This window comes from Sycon ciliatum, chromosome 10 (genome assembly GCF_964019385.1).
Source record: "Sycon ciliatum chromosome 10, ocSycCili1.1, whole genome shotgun sequence".
NCBI lineage: Eukaryota > Metazoa > Porifera > Calcarea > Leucosolenida > Sycettidae > Sycon > Sycon ciliatum.
The window spans coordinates 4,152,402-4,174,067 of NC_088652.1; the positions used below are offsets into that span (position 1 = coordinate 4,152,402).

The following is a 21,666-nucleotide window of genomic DNA, read 5'->3' on the forward strand; positions in this document are numbered from 1 at the left end:
ATTAAGCTTCCCAGTCCAGTCTGGACTCTGAACAGCCAGAATCGACTTAGGCAAGAAAACAAGGCCAGGAAAGGACCAAAGCATGGTGAGAGTTAGTGTTGCTGATATGCTCACCTTCAGGCAGCAAACTCACTTGCCCGCAGTGCCCCTTATTCATGGCTCACACATGACGGGTTTACGTGATTCTAGTAAAAAAAAAAAAAAAGTTTAGTGCAGAGTAGCACAAGTGAAAACCCTTGGGAAGAATTGAATAATGTTCTCTATGACATCAGATGATAAAGGTTGGCATCTTATTGCCGTGTATGTGATGAAGAATTTAGTAACCTTGCACCGCTGAATTCCACATTTGCCGCTTCCTGGGAAAGCCATCCAGTTTCCACATTTCAACTGTGGATTAGGTGAGGTGGGTGGGAGTGAACTATAAGTCTATAAGCACGTCCCATTGGCAATCTGTTATGGGCTTTATGTCATTTATATCTGGCTAGTGTCCGGTGTACTGTGTTGGCTTAAGTGGTTGGTTGGTTGGATTTATTTAAAGTCGTACAAGAAACAGGCATATCTGCCTCCTTATATGAAGACGACTTCTGGCAGTAAAACATGTAAAAGAGCAAAAGAAAAAGATAAGAATGATCAAGAATGTATAGACTGAGCATACAGCTAGCCGGAGACTGAGCTTGAGTGTAGTACTGCGAGGGCTCACTGAGCATGGTGCATCACATGCATGCCTAGTACCAAGTCATGTCTAGTGCCAAGTCATGCTTAGCTCACTGCTGCTCCCATTTCGCCTTCTCCTCCGACTAGCGCTAGAGTTGAAATCGCCTTTATCATCCCATCGGCCACGGAGTGAGGCTTCCGGGAAAATCCCTGATATCTGTTGCTGTAGTTGCTGGTGCTGCTTTCAGTGTTTTTGAGGGGACGCTTTACATAGACTTCGTTATAGAGGCCGTTGACCTCGCAGTTGGCATAGGGACTATCGTAGATTGACATTCCGCTGCACAAAACATAAAGCATGGATGCCAACAGACAATTTGTGCAATGCTCGGAAAAGACCGGTAAGACCTAGAACAGTAATGTATGGCCGAGTGCTTTAGTATCTGACCTGCGTTCAATCCCAAAGCACTTCCTTCTGGAGCAATACACGCCTTCCCCTGACACTGCCCATCTTACGCAAGAGAATGTCTGATCCAAGTACGTACAAGGCGAATTCCGCTCGTTCTCTGTAGCAATGAGTAGCTAGACATATTTGCCATGTCGTCCTTCTTTCGCGTATTACGAATTGGGTGCGTGATTTCAAGTGAAATAGAATAAACTGAATACGACTACATTTGTGCAGAATGCGATAATGGCATCTGAACAGTGGGGCCAACATGGTGGACATCATAATTATGGGCCAAAGATGCAGCGGTTGAGTGTGTTGAGAGATGGAACAGACTACCCTGTATGGCCATCTATCGACTGTGCAGCGCTCTCTCATTCGATTGAGTACAGTCTCAGCACCTTCAATACTACAAAAAAGCAATAATTCTTAAACATGTGGGGGGGGGGGGGAGACAAATCCTTTTGATATTCCCAAATTGAAAGCACAAACATTCATTAGTTGACCGAATGGAAAAGGGGAAAGGCTGAAGACATTTTTGACTGTTACAACCAGGCCTTGAACCAGGGACCTTTGCTTGAGGCCAGCGATGCCCTAACCAGTGGGTGCGCTCGATTACGCACTTGAATCGATTCATGAATCCATTTGCATGCATTCAAGACGTTCGATTTTCATGTCATGAGCCCTGGAATAGATTTGGAATACACTCACCCTATTCACATCACATTTGGTGATGTGAATAGCGTGAATCGATTCATGAATCGATTCGCGGGCATAGTCGAACGCACTCACTGAGCTATGGTGCAGCTGAAAGCATAAGTGTGAAACTAATGAAACTAACCTGTCTTCGTTGACGGTATTTGGGACCGGTATTCCCACACGTGGGCTTGAGCTTTTCTGTCCCCTCCGCCACAACACTAATCCAATGCCCATTGCAATCACCAGCGCAATGCCCACTGCCATGACCGCCCACTTCCACCAGGCAAGCACCTGTATTGTCCCTTGCTTGCCGTTGCCGCTTTCAGTCACCACTGAAGTAGAGAAATGTGTTGAAAACAAAAGGCCTCTGTCAAAACTAGCAGAGGTCTTATTACCTACTAGTACATGTCAAATGAGTAATGCAACAATCTCTGATCTTCCTCTATGCACTCTCACTGTACACGCATGGCTACCCTCGGTAGCCATAGAAAAACACAAATAGACAACGAAGGGGTTGCGGCATTATCAGTAAGAATACTTGAAGTACCCATAACGTCCGCTGTTTACTGGTGTGTGTAATGGTTACCGAGGGTAACCAGGTGCCGGCAGTGAGAGCACATGAAGAAAGAGGAGAGATTTTTGGATTATTGACGAGCCAAATGGTACCGGTTACACTATATCGATGCTCAATCAGTGCTTGCAAAACTGGCAGCTTCCTTCTTTTTGGCATAATGTTATCCTACTGGTGGTGGCACGTCCTACGGCAACTAGTTTAATGCTACACAGAAATCGTCGCTCTAGAAGAAATCATGCGGTCGTCTCTCTAGTTTAGTTTCCGTGAACCACTCAGGGAATCAGCATGGCAAGGTATTCCACGGGTAGTAGACAGCAAGAGATCGAATATCAATAGAGCGCGTGCACATCCGTGGTCATAGTGCACCTCCGAAATCACTACCAATTACTTGTAAAAAGACTCAACTACTGGGCAGCTTATCACACGAAGAACAGATAAAAAAGAATACCAAGTGCTCTTTAAGTTTCTATGTGCACGATGATATTCTACACAAACAAATCAGACTTACTCTTCACACATAGCGTCTCATTGTGCACCCATCCATCAGCCTGACAGGACGCATTTCGAAGCGGCATGTAGCCTTCCACGCAAGCTGGACTAGAATCAGTGTGCAGTTGTGTGACGTTGAGAGTGCCATCGTTGACCTGCTTGGCCGGGCAATTAACACCTAGGGATGAAGTTTGGCACGCACGCGCACACACACACACACACACACACACATGGACGTATTAGGCAAGCCAATGATAACAAGAAGGGCACACCCATAGACGAGACACAAATGGAGAGCCACGGATACAAATTAAAAAAAGAGTGTCCAAAGTTTCCATGTTTATCGTTGAATACCAATATTACAGTCATCTGTGAGTATTGTGCGTATTGCAGACTGTCCAACCTCCTGGTCACTCCAAATCTGGACACCTTAGGGGTCGCCCACAAATACCAACATTTTTGCAGAAGATATTGGTTGGTTTGGGGCAGGGGGTCGTGCATACTTTTCCACACCAGTATCATGCTTGTAATAGTGAGTGTTGTCCAAACAATGGATGGGGGGGGGGGGGGGGGGGGGGAGTCCCCTCACACCAGAACACAGGGGTTTTATATGATTGGATTATGGAAGTATTCGACAATAGTGTAGACAGGAATGGAAAGGATAAAAGGACAACGACAACTCAAGACTAGAATAGAAAAGAACTTGAAACCCACTGGAGCATGCGCTCTTCTATATGTGAGTCTCATTGCCAAGAGCAACGAGCGGGAAATACGAATAGTGAGTATGTACAGGTCGTAGCATTAATACACCTATTACAACATGTAAACTTTGGGTATAGATGGGTTATGTCTCTACACACGCTATCCAACTATAGTACCCTCGAGCGCCGAAGAACGGAACGCCGAAGAATGCCCAGGGTAGAATTCCTCCAATTTTTAAGAATGGTCTATGCTGGATCTTTGCAGATAAGAACGGAGGCCGTAATGCACACTATAATGTACACTTATTTATTTTACGAGTTGGATTTGTGAATAGTAGTAAAAAAAAATCAGACGTATACGTCGGTATAGATGTACATGTAAAGCGGGATTCACAGAAGCTTTTTTGCGATGCGACACGCGATGCGACGCGATCTGCGATGGATGCGTGCGATGCGAACTCGCGAAATACCATTCACAGAAGAAGTCAGCGATGCGACAAAGTTTTGCTGATTTGGGTACGTCACCATGATATTCGCGCGGTTTGACACAACTTGTAAAAATTTATAGGCAACTCTTGCACCTTTGTACAACTTTGCTGTAGAAAAGGTCAAAATCGTACACCAAATCGCTTGTCGCATCGCATCGCATCGCAAAAGTTGAGCCAAGCTCAACTTCTGCGATGGCCTGCGATGGCCCAGTTGCGGCAGTTGCGTGGGGTGCGACATGGCTGCGATTTGGGGTTTTCCCGTTTTCGCGTCTGTCGCATCGCGTGTCGCATCGCAAAAAAGCTTCTGTGAATCCCGCTTTAAAAGACTGTACCATAGAATAAGAACGAAACTGCTGTGTTCGCTAAAAATAAGAACGGGCTAGGCTAGAACCCTGCCCCCCCCCCCCCCCCCCCCCCGTTCTTCGGCGCCCTACAGTACTGCAGTAATAGATTATGCTTGCTTCCCAAAGAAATCCACTGCACTATTGAGACTTTTCACAGAACTCTCATGAAGACTCTTGAATCTATGCTGTGCGCCCCATCATTGCTATGCAGCAAACACAACAGAAAGAATCAATCCACTCCCAATAAATTACTAGTAAGAAAACTTACGATTGCATACGTAATCCCCCTTCAAGTTGATGCATTCAAAACCAGCTTCGCAGGGAGTCGAGAACTTGCACTCATCCCAATCTAGTACAAAGCATAAACACGCCAAATCAAGAAGTAATGACCAGACATAGAAGGCAAATACGGCAAGTATCATGACATCTACTTCACTTCTCACTCCAAACTCCAAAACGGTCTCTTTACTGCGATTCAAATTTAAACTCAAAAAAATATTACACCACTTTTGACCGTTTTGGAGTTTGGAGTTGAGAAGTGAGGTTTGCTCAATGTGCAAGTAGCTGCGTTGGAGTTCGCGGACAATTAGAAAAGAGTATCATAACTTGTAGAATATCATGAGAAACAGATATAACAAATCCACTCTCACGGTGGCAGGATAGGCGTGGCTTCACACACTCCTAAAACGTTTCCTCGAACACAAAATGCTACAAAGAACCTCCAACACTGTGTGGAAGGAGTAGCCAGTATTACAAGGGGAACGATCTAAATGCAGTAGCTATCCACCCCGGGAACGGTATCATTGAAGAGGGGTGGGCCAGTAAAAATCGAATACGTGAAACGAGCCCTTCGCACGTTAGACCACTCTCAAAGTCTCGCACAATCATTGTCCAAGTGCCCAAACTGCCTTTCAATTGGTTACCTGAATGTCTGAATTGCCACATGCATGAGGATGAGCACTATCTGAAAAATGTGCGCACATTTCAGAGGCGTAAAGCATATACGGCAATCCAAGAATAACTGCATACATCGCTCAAGGAGATTCAATCTCGTGAGTAAAGGGTGCGCGGGGCACCTGTTCACATGCCAGTGTGCCCGTGTCCTGGGGGCTGCAGAGCACCCCGGCGTTGCACTCGCTCATTTGTCCAGATTTCATTAAGCGCTCTAGACTCTACATGATAACAAGACATGGCCAGCAATCGAGGACATCTGAGAGTTGTAATTTTTGTACTCCTCCCAGGTGTGATTTTTGGCGTGCTGGGCCAAGCACAAGGAAGCCATCTGCAAAAAAACTGCAGAATATGGTTGTTGTTTGATCCTTTGGTGTAATCTTTGTTTCTAGTCGAAGCTAGTTGCTGTTTGGAGCAGAAACGCTGAAATTGACTATTTTCTGCATGTACTCATACATGTACTCATGTACTCAGGCATGCAGTCTCACTCGTATTTTAGCTATTTTTCTGGAATGGATGCTGCTCTGCGCCCCTTGGTGAACCTTTCCTGCGCTCGTGGAGCAGCTGAAAAGGACCACTGGTATGTCTGGTTCCTGGTTTGAAAGTGGAGAGTCGACTTTTGTGCCTTGAAAAAGGAGTAGAGAGCGATAAAGGTACGTCTGTGGCTTATTTTTGAGTGCTCCTCGTACATTTTTGATCGTGATAGAAATTCTCAGACCAAAGTCAGACCAAAGTCAGCGATGATGGCCGTACAGTTTTCTTGTGGATTTTTTAGTTGTTTCATCTCGTATCTATGTCAGTATCGTGATGGTGAAGTGGAGAGGGTGATTTTCTTCCACTAGGCTTCGTTCGGCCAACTTTGCTTCGTCCTCGTTGAAAAGTGATCCTGAAAAAAAGGTCGATTCGCAAAATTATGTAGATTTTCAATGTACGTGGTGACATGCGATTGCTGGCTATGGTAATTCAACAAGAGTAATTCATGTCTTTAAGCCGACATCCCCCCCCCCCCTCCCCCTCCCCCAGTATGTCGGTCGGGCTGTGCAGAAATTTGCTCCTGATACAATAGTAAAAAGCCCACTGCATATCGCCAAATATGGAGTGCATAGGTAATGCGTGTGAGAATGCTGTGACCAGGAATGCGCTGTTAAACGCACTACACGACCATGCCCAGGCGGCTGTGGGGTGGGGGGGGGGGGGCAGTACAAAAGATGACATTACGCAACGGGCTTACGTATATCATGTTCATCAATCCTTACCGAAAGCACAGATGAATGCGTCCGTTGGTGACTTTGTCCAGCTCACACCTTTGTTAACCTCACCGGTTCGCAGGTCATAGCTACCTCTAGATCCTCGTGTGTTGAATCGTAACCAGAAGGTGCCCTTTCCGGTCTTTGTTAATTCATCTAGCTTGTCCTGAATACAATACACACAGCACATTCACAGTATACATTACATTGTGAATGCACCGACGAGTATGACCAGTGGCTGGCTGAGGGTATTGCAATTCAAACCAGATCAAGAAAGTTTCAAACACTTGTCAGGTCCTTGCTGTGCCAAAACAGTAAACATCTCTTGTCTTTTGATCAGCACAATCATGCACACATGCAGTAATGTAGCCACATGCTCACCCATGCACACGCATACACACACATGCATGCACACGTGCACACCTGTGTGCATATGCACACACACATACACACACACAAGCCACAAACGTCTTTATAATGCATACACACACGCATGCACACACACACACACACACACACACACACACACACACACACACACACACACACACACACACACACCATGTACCATGTATACGCCAAGCACGCAAATCTGCAAATGCACTGGATGGGCACCCACAGATTTTCTCTTTATAGCAACGATAGCGGATCTGATTCTGATTGAAACAGATCAAGACAAGCGCCAGATAACTGTCTAATCCACACAACTGGCGAAGCCATGTGAATAAACCCCCCAATGCACACCTGGTCTACACCACACGGAGTACATCGGAATAGGACGGCCAAGACAGTTACCTATGCACACCCTACACTTGCTGGGGTAACCAGTATAGACAGCACGCTGCTTCGATAAAAGCAGACACTAGATGCACTGGTACCTTGAAGTGAAATTGGAGTTATTTTACCAACCAGCCTCGGCAACTGGGTACTGGGAACCCAGGACCAACAGACGTGCCAACAACCTCAGCCATGAAAGCTATTATAGTAACGACACACTGGACTGTAGAGCCGAAACTAGTCCAATTTCCAAAATACTTTGGCAAGAGGGTGTCCAACCGACACACACACACACATACACACACACACACATACACACACACACACACACTGGCGCGCATGCGTGCGCCAGGGTACAGAACCACAATCTACTTCTCCATTAGACAACAACGTCTCTGAGTGCTTTCCTGGGATAATGTTGCTTACCCTGAAGCACAGAGACCTGTTCAATCTTCGGAAATCTTTAAATCGTAGCATCCTGTTCTCCTGAGCCAAACACTTGGCAGCTGCAACGGACACCGGTACTGATTTGAGCTGAAATGTGACGTTGAATCCATTGCAGTAGAATCTGGAAGCTGTTGAAGAAATCAAGCAGAGCAAGTGGCACAAAATGCAGAAAAACATACCGTGACAATGCTTGGTTATTCTTGGTTTATATATAATAACTAGGAATTTCCCGAAACTCAGAACATACATTCATTCTGATTTCAAGCAAACATTTTTTACTCCATCCGTAGCCTTTGGGGTCGTTTTCGTTGAAAATCCATTTGTTGTAAATCTAGATAGGAGCAGGCAGGCATAGTGGAATGGTCTAAGATCATGATTGAAAAACAAAGGGCACCAGGTTCAAGTCCTGCTTGGAAGCGGAAGGATTTCTTTCCAGCCGTGCCGCGATCCACAGTTAATTGGGAACTCGTAGCCTGGCACGAGGAAAACATGGATGCAGTGAATGGTATTTTCGGTCTTTGATCAATTGTTGGTGAGCTGTTCTACTCACCTCTCACCGCTTTAGGAGCTGCACCTGCCCCTTGATCCTTGAAGGGTGGTGGCGTTCCTACGGATGCGGAAAACTCGGCCTCTAGCCGAGTCTGACGCGAACCGTGATTTTTTATGAAAAGGGTCAAGAAGGTGCCTGGTAGACGGGCATGCCCGGACTTATTTATTTTTAATTTTTTTAATTTTACTGAATACCACAGAACCATCAGATGCTGCACAGCGAGGGCGGTGGCATATTGGATGGAAGTGGGGTGGGGCAAAAGTAACTCCTCCGCCCAAAGGTCTCGGAATCATCGTTACTCCTGCGCGCCGGATCTGGGGAGATATCTTTGATATCTTGTAGCAATATTCTCAAAGAGGTTTTCTAAGCTCTGCATGCAGCAATGCAGTTGAGACTGAGTACAATGGAAGAGAGAGACCGACTACTCGGTCTATGTCACTTACTGGGCTCTGCAGGTGCTTGGTGCATGCAGCGTGGCAAGCACAGGTTCAGCTGCTTCTCGCCAAGGATGACGCGAGCGTCGCAGACGTAGGACTCCGTCATGGTTCTGCAGGTATGTACTTCACCAGTCGTGTTGACGTCTGGCGTCAATGTGGCCAACAGCTGTGCGTAATTGGCTAGAAAAAGACGAAAAGAACATTCATTGACTCAGATGCAAAGCACATCAATAAAACTGTGAACGATACCACTCGGCTGCTCCATGATGCTGCTATCTATACTTTAGGTGCCCGTCACCCCTTCGTTGTTTGGAAGAATTGGTGTGAGTAGTGGCTACCGAGGATAGCAATGGTTGCCTTTCGAGCGCATGGAGGAGGAGATGAGGAGAGATTGTTGTTAGCTGGAAAGCCAAGGATATATTTGAAGGGCTCCAATTCAAAACGAGATAAATCCATAATGTGGAAATTTCAGAAAGTACATTTTTTCATTTGTTCTTTTTCAGTCTGCATTACAGCATCAATGACTTTTATCGCGTTTTGCAGAAGAACACAAACTTCAGGCATCATTTTGACTGGGATGTATTGCATTTTGACCTGTAAAGCCAACACACAGACGTCCATGGGGTGAAAACGAATTCTTTCGTGGCAAAAAAACGCAAAAGCTCCGGTTTGGTCTTTATCGCGTTTCGAAATGGAGGCCTTCATTTATAGGAGAGAAAACGGGTGTTTTGAGAAGTTGGAAATTTAGGTGAGGACTGGTCCAGTCTAAGCTCAGCTCTTTCTCAGTAACCTGGCCCCGTAAAACCTGCCCACATGTTACTCAGAAAAGAGCCCTTTGTATCTGTGGGGGGGGGGGGAGGTTTTATACATGACTGGCTATGGGTAAGATAAAGGCCTCAGGTACCGAAGGTCTGGCGCTCTTCAGACGTTGTTCTATAGCTTTGGTCCAGCTGATTGCTATTCTGTTGCATATGGCGAATTTGGAGAAGATTACACCACACACACACGTGCGCACACACACACACACACACACATGCACACACACACATACACACACACATTGCTTATTTTTCCTAGTCATCCTCTGAAAAGGATTACTATAATGAATGAATAACCGTTCGCTTTATACTTACACCCATGAAATCCCAGCGCAATTTGCAGACTTACAGGGCAGGCAAACAAAGTCGTAAGGCCCGTTACTTGGTCGGATGAAACCCTGAACGCCATCCTGTGGGTCAAACACCTCACCCCTGCCTGTAGAGTCCAAGAGCCACACTGGATTAGAACGATTCAACACACAGCCGCGCTCCTGAGCAGACAGAGTGCCCAGATAGAGATCATTCATTAGAACGGAGCTGGCATTCAGGCAGGCTTGTCTTGAGGAGTTGAGATCCGATGTTGTCCCAGTCAAGTAGATTGCCGATCCGCATTGGATTTGCGCTATGTGTTGAAACAGGTGGACCCAGCGTGAGTAGAGATACAAACACACACACACACAGACACACACAGATACACACACACACATGTGCACACACACACACATACCCAAACACACACGCACACTACCTCTATCATTCCCCACCCATTTCACCCAAAGAACATCCAAAAGTTCAAGACAGCAGCTTATCACCATCTCCTCAGAACGAACTGGCACTGGGCCACTCATAGCATACGCGAGTAAGAGGGTACAGTGTCCTACCCTGCTTGGACATACATGTAATCTCTCCTCACGGGCAGTCTCCTCTTGAATTTAAAAGTCTAACAGCGTTCACATCAATACTCAACTTATTCTTTTGCTCACTGAGCAATACAATCTCTCCATTTTCTTTCTTCTGTTTTCTTTTTCAATTTAATCCTCCCCACCCAATATCCCTTTGGTGCGTCCATGGAGCTATGAAGCCGAGACCTCTGGTCGGCGGAGCTTAATGGGCCCCACCACCACACTCCATCATTCACCCCAGTGTCTGGAGATATGTGGATTTTGTAGAAAAAAAAGAAAAAAAACACACACACACACACACACACACAAACTAACACGAAAGCACACAAAGTTGACAATTATAGTGACGTGCACTGCAGTCCTGGACGAAAGTGGGGTTTAAAACCACAACGAAAGAATGGCGAGTGATATTTTGGAGAAAGTAGATGCACTACGTGATAAAATGATTGCATTGCGTCTGGTCTGGCTCATGGAAAGGACAGCACAGGTACATTATGTTGTTGAGGTGTTCTTGAAACTAAGCTACGTCCTCTGAGGTTGATACAGTGCCTCTTATTAGTTCTTGCAGCTTTCAAACACACATCTTTTTCTGTTCGCAAGACACCACAAGCGGCAAGAACATACACTGCATGGTAGAAGTAGCTGTAGCTGTGGTGAAACTGGAGTATCTCAGCCGCCATGGGGTCTCGGCTTCAGTGATACTCCATAGCACCAAGGAAGCAGGACATTACCGTAAAAGTCCGTAAATAAGTACCTGCCCGAAAGAAATACCCCCTTCATTCTTTTGGCTCTGTCTGTTGAAGTCAAGTCAAGCCCGATAAACATACTTCCTCCGTATACAAAAACTTCGTGACTTTTTTTGAAGGCTGCGCTTAGCTCTGGAATTGTTCCGTTTGACTTGGACTTACACTCGTGGCATTGTCTAACCTGTTTACAAGCTATATACAAAGACAAAAGCAACTCAGACGAATGAGATTGAGTTTATTCAGAGTCTTCGTCGCTCCTGTCATAATCACCTGACGACGCTGACTCCGCATCGCCAAAAGTCGCTGCTTCGCTCGCATTTCGTTCAGATTCTTTTCAGCTGCAATGATGATCCGACGCGGGACTTTGGCTAGCGTACTCTTCATTTCCAGAGCTGTGTACGAATCGGTGTCGACTATTCAGTCGTTCCAACCCGCGACCTCCATTATGCCGTGAAATGAGTCGCTCAAGCACATCCACACGCTTCGTATTTTGTCGGCAGGAGAATCCTCCCAGGATTCTACAACGGCTTCGATGAGGTCCCTGCGATTCCCCTCCTAGGCCACAACGGAGACGTCTGACTGGAGTGGAGAGAGGCGAAGAAAGCCAGGTCGTCGACATTCCGATCCGGAGTCTGCGCTGGTTGCACGACGACTGAAATGTTTCATCTTTCCGTGCGAGCGGAACCGATTTATGTTCTCACGCTGCGTATGGGGCCGCGCACCGCAAGTACGACCCTGGCCAGTTTCAGGGCAGCGAGTGCCGCGTGAGTCGAGACCATGGTGACTCCGTGCTCCAGGCGCGAGCTCCACTTCGTCACGGTGTCAGTTTCGAGCAAGTAAGTGTTAGTTTTTTTGTTATTTGACTCATGAGTTCCTGTCGGCAACGTCCTCACACGCATAGCTTCCGTGGAGAATCTGTTCGAGATCAACCAAACCTACCTCAACATGAATGTGCGTTGTCGATGACAGCCTTTGGCGCGGTTCGTTGAGCAGGTTCTTGCTCAAAAATACAGTAGAAAAAAAGTCACGAAGTTTTTGTATACGGAGGAAGTACTGCCCGAAATATGTACCGGTACGGTGCGCACATGCAGCACGTAGCATGTACATCTACATAAAAGTGACTTCTCCACTACACACACGTCAGGTCCGAAAGTTAGTTCGTGCCCGAATGTCAGTACCTACCCGAAAGTTAGTACGGGTGTGGTCACTAAATTCGGAAGTAAATACGTACTTATTTACGGACTTTTACGGTAGCCAAAGAGACTTACGGTAGTGACTTTACTGCCTCGCACCTAGGCGCTGATTTTTGGAATAAACGTTCCGATACTTCGAATGGGAAAATCCGACATCGCAGTGCTTTTCGGCATGGCCAGGTCAAATTGTAGAATATCGCATTGAGTGTAATGTTTTATCTGAGAGAGGAGATGTTCGTGCCCTTGAGACCCGAAGTCCCATTTCCATACGACAAAATTTAGGAGCTCGCGCTCAGCGCCTTTCAGGGTAGGAATTTCGGGTTGTTCTGGTCGGGTTGCAGCGTCGCAGACTATTCCATCGTCTTTCAGCGTCGAAAAACTACTGGCCATTTGGAACTTCAAGGTGGTGAGATGCTTTCGTCTTCCTCTACGGGCCAATTTGTTCTGCGCCAGCATACCATTGTATGCTATATCCTAGACTCTCTATGCGCAGTTCGAGTGACGTGGTGTGTGCACTGTACACTGAGCTGCACACGATGACTGTGCGGTCGTCTTGAAATTTTCTCCATTCTCCCATCAGTCCCATTCATTTCTGGTTCCAGCAAAAGTCCAACTTGGCGCACTTCAAATCACCATAACTCAAGAATGGATGGGCCGATTTGAATAATACTTGAACATTGCCTATGCCTGGGAGAATCGAATGAAACCAAAATCGAAGCGATTGGAGTAAGTTTTGCAAATTGGGTATTGTCACTACTTACAGAATTCTTCACATCTCAGAAGTTTGCTCCTCAGAGCAGTTCCATTCACCTTCGTTTGTGTTGTGGTGGCATTATTGCCTCTGCCGTTGGTGCACGGAGGTGCAGAACAGTTAGTGTAGTAACCTCTGTCACACTCGAGTGTGCCGGTCATTGCACTGACCACCAGTCCAGTGCTGTTATCATCATCCGGAAATGCTGCAAGAACATGGCAAGTTGGTGCAAGAACACACACACACACATGCACACGCACACACACACGCACGCGCATACGCACACGCACATACACACACACACACCTCAGACCTCAGACCTGCCCATCGCGGAAGCGATGATAGCGAACAGCTATGTTAGACATAGCAACTTGTGCTGGGATTACACCATTCAACACACACACACACACACACACACACACATGCACACGCACACACACATGCACACGCACACACATACACACACACACACACACACACACACACATATACACACGCACACACACACACGCACACGCCCACACACACACACACACGCACATGCACACGCACGCGCACGCACACACACACTCACACAAATACACACACACAAACATGCACACGTATGTACACACACGCACACGCACAAACACAACACAGCATTTGTGTTCAACAAACGTAAAATGACATTGAAACCCTACACCAACACCATTTACAGCAGTCTTTTGCTGGAGATCTGTATGAATTCGATCTCAATCTAAATCAGCATCAGCAAACCCCACGTCATTCGACTGACTCCTACCAGACCCGGTGTAATCCCAGCATCATCTGATTAGCTACAAGTAGAGCTGGTTATCTACCTGGATCGTTTCCAAAGAGTCCAGCTGGAACGCTAACATGTTGTGAGCTGTCTCGCTGCATTCATTCAACATGTTCTTAGATGCACATCTCATAGGACTGGCAATGTACATTCATTTAAAAAATCCATGCTTCCAGGAAGTGGAAGCCCAACACAGCCATTGTAAACTCCAGGTTGGGGCACTCTTAGTACTATAGTTCTAGGCATTCAAGTACGAGGCGGCTTCTAAAGAGTAAAATACAAGCCTAATTTTCAAGATGCACAGCCAGTACACACATGTTGGCCTGATTTTAGTGTTGCCATTAGGGACCGGCGGATTCTGCTCGAAAAGGTGGCAGATTCTGCTCGAAAAGCAGTGAAATTGGCAGAACCATACAAACCTTATGGCGGGCAATTCCTCGAATTCTGCTCCATTTTTTGTCCACATACGAAACATGCATGAAACTTAACAGAAAAAGTACCGAATTCTGCCAATTTTTCTGCCGGCAGAATCCGCCGGACCCTAGTTGCCATACATAGATATATCCGGTTTGAATGGAAGCCTATCCCTGACACTGGCTCCTACGGGAATAATTTAATAAGCGGCGTTAAGGTATTTCAGGGTGGGCTTCTTGGACGTTGTCAGTTATCACAGCATCCCTTTCCCTTTTGATTTCTTGAGAATTTTGCTTGATATTCAGGTTTAGGGGCAGGCGCTTTTCTTTGGCTAGATACTGCAATCTTGAAAACAGATGGAGTGTGATTTTCGAAAGATTTCACTCTTTACTAGTGAAATTGCTTACTCGGTAGTGATGGGTGAGCTCCGGAGCCTCCTGTCGTTTACCCTGCTCCGTTGGGCGATTACATGCTTCAGCGGGTGCAGGGGTCGTATTGCCGTAGGCGAGACCATGGCTTCTTGCACCGCTGACTGTCCAGGTTAGTGGCCTAGACGGTATTAAACGTGTTTTAATTGTCTGATTGTTTCTTTGTATGCGTTGCTTGCTTACTTGTAGTTTGTCTCCTGCAACCATGTTGCAACATTGTTAGTGCTTACGTTTGGTGATTTTGTTGTCGCGTGACCGCCAACTGCCATCTTTTCAGATTTGTGTTGGGTTTCAGTTCCCGTTATGGCAACAAACAGTTGGATTGAGTTTTTTTCTTCTTCAGATTCTTGGCGTTTTGTTCATTTTTTGTATTACGATTTTGTGTCATAATATTATGTAAGCACATTTGCTTTGCCCGTACAGGAGACTTGTCGGTAGTAGCGCAGTTAGAGAGTCTGCGATGTAGTGACATCATAAAATAAATATTATTTATTTTTGAATCGTTTGCAGGCAACCTGCCTACACTCAAGAGAGCACTGCATTTCACACAAATCCATTAGAGGTATCGTTACAACGTTTCGGTCTTTATGACCATCATCAGGAATGAAGTGGACATGGAAAGAACAGCATTATGAAAGAGGGAGGCAAGCAAGCAAAGCGCGGTACATAGTAGTTTATTTTATTGCAGCATCTCAGGACTCAGTGGAAACACCGGCCAATATGAAGAGAGTGGGTGATAGCCAACCACAACATATCTCGTAGTGTAGTAGAGAAAAACAACACTTCATTAGTTTCCCATAGGGCTGAAACAATTATGCGGATAACCGACCTGCTTTCAAACAAGAAATCTGCTCACTGCTGATTAACTCAATCTGCTCCTGCAGCGCTAACCCTCTCCCATACTTGTAAAGTTCAAAGTGATGTAAATCACTTTCCAACTGTTTAACCCACAATCTCACCTTCTCATCAACTTATCTCTTATTGGCGATGGTGCCATCGTGAGAATAAAGAATTCAAACTCGCATATCGATCATTTTAAGAGTGCAATCGTTAATCGTTAGTGTTCAAAACGAGTGCTAACGATTTTTTATGCATGCATGTCAGTGACAGTATTCTAGGCCTTGCACTCCATCAGATAGTGAATACGAGTACAATCATATACTTTCAAGCGCGGTAAAATTGATTTGTGGCTTTGAAAGAGATCGGGAGAGAAGACTTTGTCTTTGTGGTTCATTTCTGGGAGAGGTCGGAGATAAGAGCAGTTGCCAGAGGGTGATGACAGGATTCAGATGTCAACAGTGCGGTGCCACACATCTCTAACGTAGCAAAGGCATCATGGAATTTCTTCCTAATTTGGTGCTCAAGGTACACGGGTAGAGCCAACAAGAATCGATAAAACCAATATATCGATCGTTAATGATATTGGTTGATCGTTAAGAGTTATTGAATGATCGTTGCAGCCCTAGAACTTTCACACAAAAATTAATGATTGAAGTGCATTTCATAGGCTGCATTGAACATATCCATATGACCGTATTAGGCCCTTTTTTCTCTATATTTTCACTGCATTAATTGGTAACCTCCCGCGACAGCGCGCCGATGTTAGCGCGGTGCACTTCAGCGCGACCACTTCAGTGCGAGGCATTTCAGCTCGGTGCCATTTCAGCGCCGTGTCTTGACAGCGCCAATGATTTCAAGCACACCTTGAGTATGGTTCTAATGCGTTTGTACACTGCCTTCACACCACACAACATGATAGACTAACTTGTATTGCTAACCGCGCTGTTAGGATTGTGTTTGGTTTCCCTTGGCACTATGATGTTTCAGTCTTACACACCAGATAATGGCCTTGCTCCTATTGCACTGCGCTATCAGCTTAAACTGTATATTTTTGTCTTTCGGGCTCTACGTGGCATGTACAGCACTCTGCTCTCTGATTGCTTCTGCCTTCGTTCTGCCACAACACACACAGCTGCCCGTACACGTTCCCAGTCCATAGATTCACTTGCTCTGCCTAAAGCATGCAATCGTTATGGCTTATTCGTTTTGAGCTTTCTGGCTTCTGACCGCTGGAATTCTCTTCCAGCTGCCATCGCTCTTGCTCCTCGCTTTCACTATTCCGCAAATCTGTACGTGACCTGTGGGGATTGCCCTATTCAAAATTAAATAATAATAATAATAATAATGGAGTGAGAAGAAACAACACCTATGAAAATGATAATCCTAGCACTAAGGTAATAACAGGAAAAACTGCGAAAGCACTTTTAAAACCGCTTCACATGTGAGCACGAGCAGTCAAGCAAGTTATCCTTCCTCGACGTACTTGTTGAGAAAACCGAATTTGGTAGCGTAACATCGGTGTATCGTAAACCGACATTCACCGGACAATACATTTCCTATGACTCGTACTGTTCATCTAATTATAAAGTCAACTTAGTAAAGAATCTCGTGGATCGCGCCAAACGGATCTGTTCACCTTGTAAACTCAGTGGTGAGCTCGAATTTCTCCGTTCAGTTTTCACCAAAAACGGATACCCAGGCGACATGTTGGCAAAACTATTGTCTACAGCCCCCACGCCGAAACATGAATTGATAGGGCCTGCTCGTTGTCCTGTCTTTTTGTGCTTACCATGGAAGGGCAAGAAGTCTGACAATGTGAGTCGTGAAGTTCGTGCGATCATCAAACAAACCTACTATGCGGTACACTTCATACCTGTCTACACAACGATGCGTTCGTTCACGGTGTTGAAGGACGTCCTACCAACCCATCATTTAAGTCATGTAATCTACAACTTTGAATGCCGGAATTGTGCTAGCCGGTATGTTGGTAGGACTGTTCAGCACCTGAGCGAACGCATCAAGCAACACACACTCCTTTACACATTATCCCACGTAGCACACAACTGGAGCGTCCCACGCGGGGAAGACCCCGTAAACAACCACTACCTCCGCCAACACAGGACCTAGCGTCTCACTCGACAAGTCCACCATTGGCTCCCGTGGCCATGACCAAGTCACTCCCTCCACCAGCGGAGGTGGATGTGGCTTTGGCGACGCCACGTGTGTTGCATGCAGACACGTTTGCATCAGCATCGCTTGCTGCATCACCGGCAGAGACGACAACAATACCTACCTCAATATCAACGAGACCCAGAAGAACAACTGCTAATCACACCATGACCTATTTCAGTACGGAAGTACCGAGCCAACGGAATACACAACAGGAACGTGAGACGAGGGATGGGAGGAGACGGGACCTGATTGCTCCGAGGCAGGAAGTCGTTGAGGAGGATTCGGCCAGTGAGTCCAGTGATTCCGGTGAGTGTGAGAGCGAGAATGATCGTGTGAGTAAGAGTGGGTGCGAGCGTGTGTTTTCTAGTAGGAAGTCATCAGTGTATAAGCATCTTGCATCTCGTCCTGATTGCTGTAAGGTTTATTCTGATTCTTCTTTTTCAGTTTTGTGCCGTGCTCGTCATGGTTATAAGTTGCAGTTGAGTGTGTTAGAAGCCGTTTGTCAACGTATTCATAAGTCTAATCTGTGTGTCCAGAAGGACAGCATTATTCGTTTGAAATTGTTTTAGTAGCAACTTGTTCTGTCTGTTTGGCTCTGGTTGGCCAGGGTGTCATATCTTGTGCCACAGTATACTAGTAGTCCTTACAAGTTCGTTTTAAAAGTGCTTTCGCAGTTTTTCCTGTTATTACCTTAGTGCTAGGATTATCATTTTAATAATAATAATAATAATAATAATAATACAGGGTTCCTCACTTCAAACTCTCCAACTACGGTCTCTTCGCTGCATAAGTTCACTTCACTTCCAAAAAAATAAAATAATATTAGATACAAATGGAATGCACCAAATTTTCGGGCATGGCCCATCTTCAGGGTGAAAAACCATTCAACGTTGAATCAACGTTGAATGGTTTTTCACCCTGAAGATGGGCCATGCCCGAAAATTTGGTGCATTCCATTTGTATCTAATATTATTTTATTTTTTTGGAAGTGAAGTGAACTTATGCAGCGAAGAGACCGTAGTTGGATAGTTTGAAGTGAGGTACCCTGTAATGTGTGAGTGGCTGCAATGGAGTCTGCGAGTGCTTAGAAAAAAAATAATAATAATAATAATGTCTCTTTCCCTCAAACTAGTGAATAATAATAATAATAATAATAATAATAATAACGTCTGGGTGCTGTTGGAGCAACTGAAGAAGGAGGCTTCGCGTACGGAGCTTCTTGCCAGCCAGATGCAAGCTGGCCAGCGCATCCCAGTCGGGAAAGCTTCATACACTCGACTTTTAACGATCGAGTTCGCATCCTGGAAGTCAGACGTGCAAATGGAGAAATCACTAATTTAGATTTTTTCGAATGTTGGTCGACTTCTTCATTTCTAATCTAAGGATTCTCTTGTCATATCGCTATATTATGCCTAATAAATAATTCAAACTATGTGAAAACGCTCGCGTCAGAGCAAGAAGAGGGACAAGACGAGTCAAGGGACAATCCGGAGGACGCAATACCATACGACCAACTCTTTGTTTCTACCAGCGTTATTGTACCGTCGACACAGCTCTGCCGACGATATACTGGGCGAATGCCGCGGGGCCTCCCAGCATGTCAGCAGCAGTGGGTGATGGGCAGATAACAAGGTAGCTTGCGGACAACATCGGTGGCATGAAGCCTAGTGACTGCCAAGCGTCTTGGCGCGACGGGCGAGCAGTACAGTGTCATGCCCCAGGGGCTGCTGTGGCTGTCGACGTCGGCGGGTGGTGAGGTGCGTTCGCAGGCCTTCATGGCGCTCGGACAACTGCAATACTAGTACACAGACTCTCACTAGCTACATAGTACTCTGATTTTGGCACGTTTTTTCTGCATTGAATAGTGATTGATTTTCCGACGCTGCATGCATGTCCAATGCGCGTCAACAGTACTTCACACTTTCCTTTTCCCGCGTTATCACCTCAGCTATGCCAGTTTTGTATGTGGAAACCCCCTATATAATAGCAGTTTGTATATATTTTTTTAATCATTCAACATCTACCTTCACTGATGAGCTATGTATTAGCGAAACAGCTGTCTGAAGGAGTTTATCAATATCGTCTACGGAAGTGTCCTCGCAATGGTGATGGTTGTGTTCAGGAGGGTCTAGTCGGCTAAAGAGCGGAGTGTAATGGTGGAGGTGACTCAACATTTTTATGTGAAAACAAGTTTGTCAAAGAATCACCAAATCACCAAATCCCACTAGCAAGAGTGCAGACGAGACCACTAATACCGTGCGTACGATAATGCGTACGATACTGCGTACTATAGTACGCGCGAAAGTGCTTCGCGCTGACATTTATGCGCTGAAGTACCTGGCGCTGACGTCACCTCGCGCTGACAGTACATCGCGCTGAAGTGCCTTGCGCTGGCATTACCTCGCGCTGAAGTGCCTCGCACTGACACTACCTCGCGCTGAAATGCCTTGCGCTGAAGTGGTCGCGCTGAAATGCCTCGCGCTGTAGTGGACGCGCTGTCGCGGGATGGAATCCATTATTTAATTAAGCTAACGAAATCATTTTTAGATGCACAGCTCCCAAGATGATCCCAGACCGCACGGGTTAGACTAGTTAAAGTGCTGACAGATCAGCACTCCACAGCTGTCCCACACACAAGGTCTAGTGGAACTCGCCTCTTCTCCAAATTTCTTGCCCCGTGCAATCATTAGGAGACTGATTCTAAAAACATGTACATTGAACTATATCCCATAGAGAATGTGATACCCCTGCAATATTATAGCTTACAAGTGACGTTATCCTGTTCTACACCCTGACATTCCGGCAGGACAGCCAGGGCAGAGATACATAGCAACAGCAGACCTCTCGCTAGTGCCATTTGCGGGAAAGATGCTTGCGGCCGAATCTACACCATACAGGCAAATGCAAAGCCGACAAAAGACGCAGACAGGGGGGACAAGCGATGTCACGAAGTGCTGGTATGAGCATATCCACGCGATCGGGACCAGTAAACCTCTAACCTGAGCGCATGAACGAGAATAGATTCTTGACTATTTCTTGTACAGTCAACCAGATCCTCCAGCAGATCTCACAGCAGCTTGAGCCGACACTACTGTTGTGGAAGTTCTCTCATATCTAAGGATTATCATCAGCTCACCAGGCATCCATAAAGGGTTGTGACGTCTAACGAGCAGGGTGCTGTCAGGAGTGCAACTGAAAACGAAAAATGCTACACCTAGTAATTGCAATACTTAGTATCCAGTGCCTGTGTGTTTGTCCGTCGCAGCTCTTGCTAGGCGATAAAATTCGATGTGTTCAAACAGGAATATCAAATTGCAGGACGAAGTGACAGTCCCTCAGCTATGGAAGCAAAACAAGCAGGTCTTCTAATTCTGTGTTACGTGTATGGAAGCATCCTTTACCAGACGAGTGACAACTCTCAAAGTAGGAGGCTAAATGTCCAAACATGGGCATGTTCACACAAACCAAGTGTGCTTGTCAGGCTATTTGGCCAATCGATCAGCGAAACGCAGAACTACCCGGCCGGTACTGTAAGTTAGTGTGACCCAAAGCTTAAATATAGCCCTGACCTTATGCGCACTGCGTACGCTGGTGCTTTGCAAAGGTCCATGTTCCTGCCTAATTTAGGGCAGATGTTTTGCTTGCTTGCTTGCTTGGGGAACATAATTATGCTGGTTTGTATTCGTGGGTCCCCATAGGCCACGCGTATATGCGTACTCATCCGGCGGGTACGTGTGAATAATAATAATAATTATTATTATTAAGAAAAGGGTTTGCTCCCCACACCGGAGCTCGCGCTATTC

At 45.9% G+C, this 21,666-nt stretch overlaps 1 protein-coding gene across 1 annotated transcript; it reads right to left on the minus strand.

The window, feature by feature from the left end:
- Nucleotides 1-21,039, minus strand: LOC135826259 (uncharacterized). The gene is made up of 11 exons (XM_065338890.1): nucleotides 20,863-21,039; nucleotides 20,630-20,747; nucleotides 13,221-13,415; nucleotides 9,968-10,240; nucleotides 8,807-8,980; nucleotides 7,793-7,941; nucleotides 6,599-6,755; nucleotides 4,660-4,740; nucleotides 2,878-3,036; nucleotides 1,938-2,127; nucleotides 1-991 (listed from the first exon to the last, which is right to left on the minus strand). Exons 2-11 carry the CDS (start codon nucleotides 20,718-20,720, stop codon nucleotides 760-762), a joined length of 1,701 nt encoding a protein of 566 aa, XP_065194962.1. The 5' UTR covers nucleotides 20,721-20,747; nucleotides 20,863-21,039; the 3' UTR covers nucleotides 1-759.
- Nucleotides 21,040-21,666: the final 627 nt, after the last annotated feature.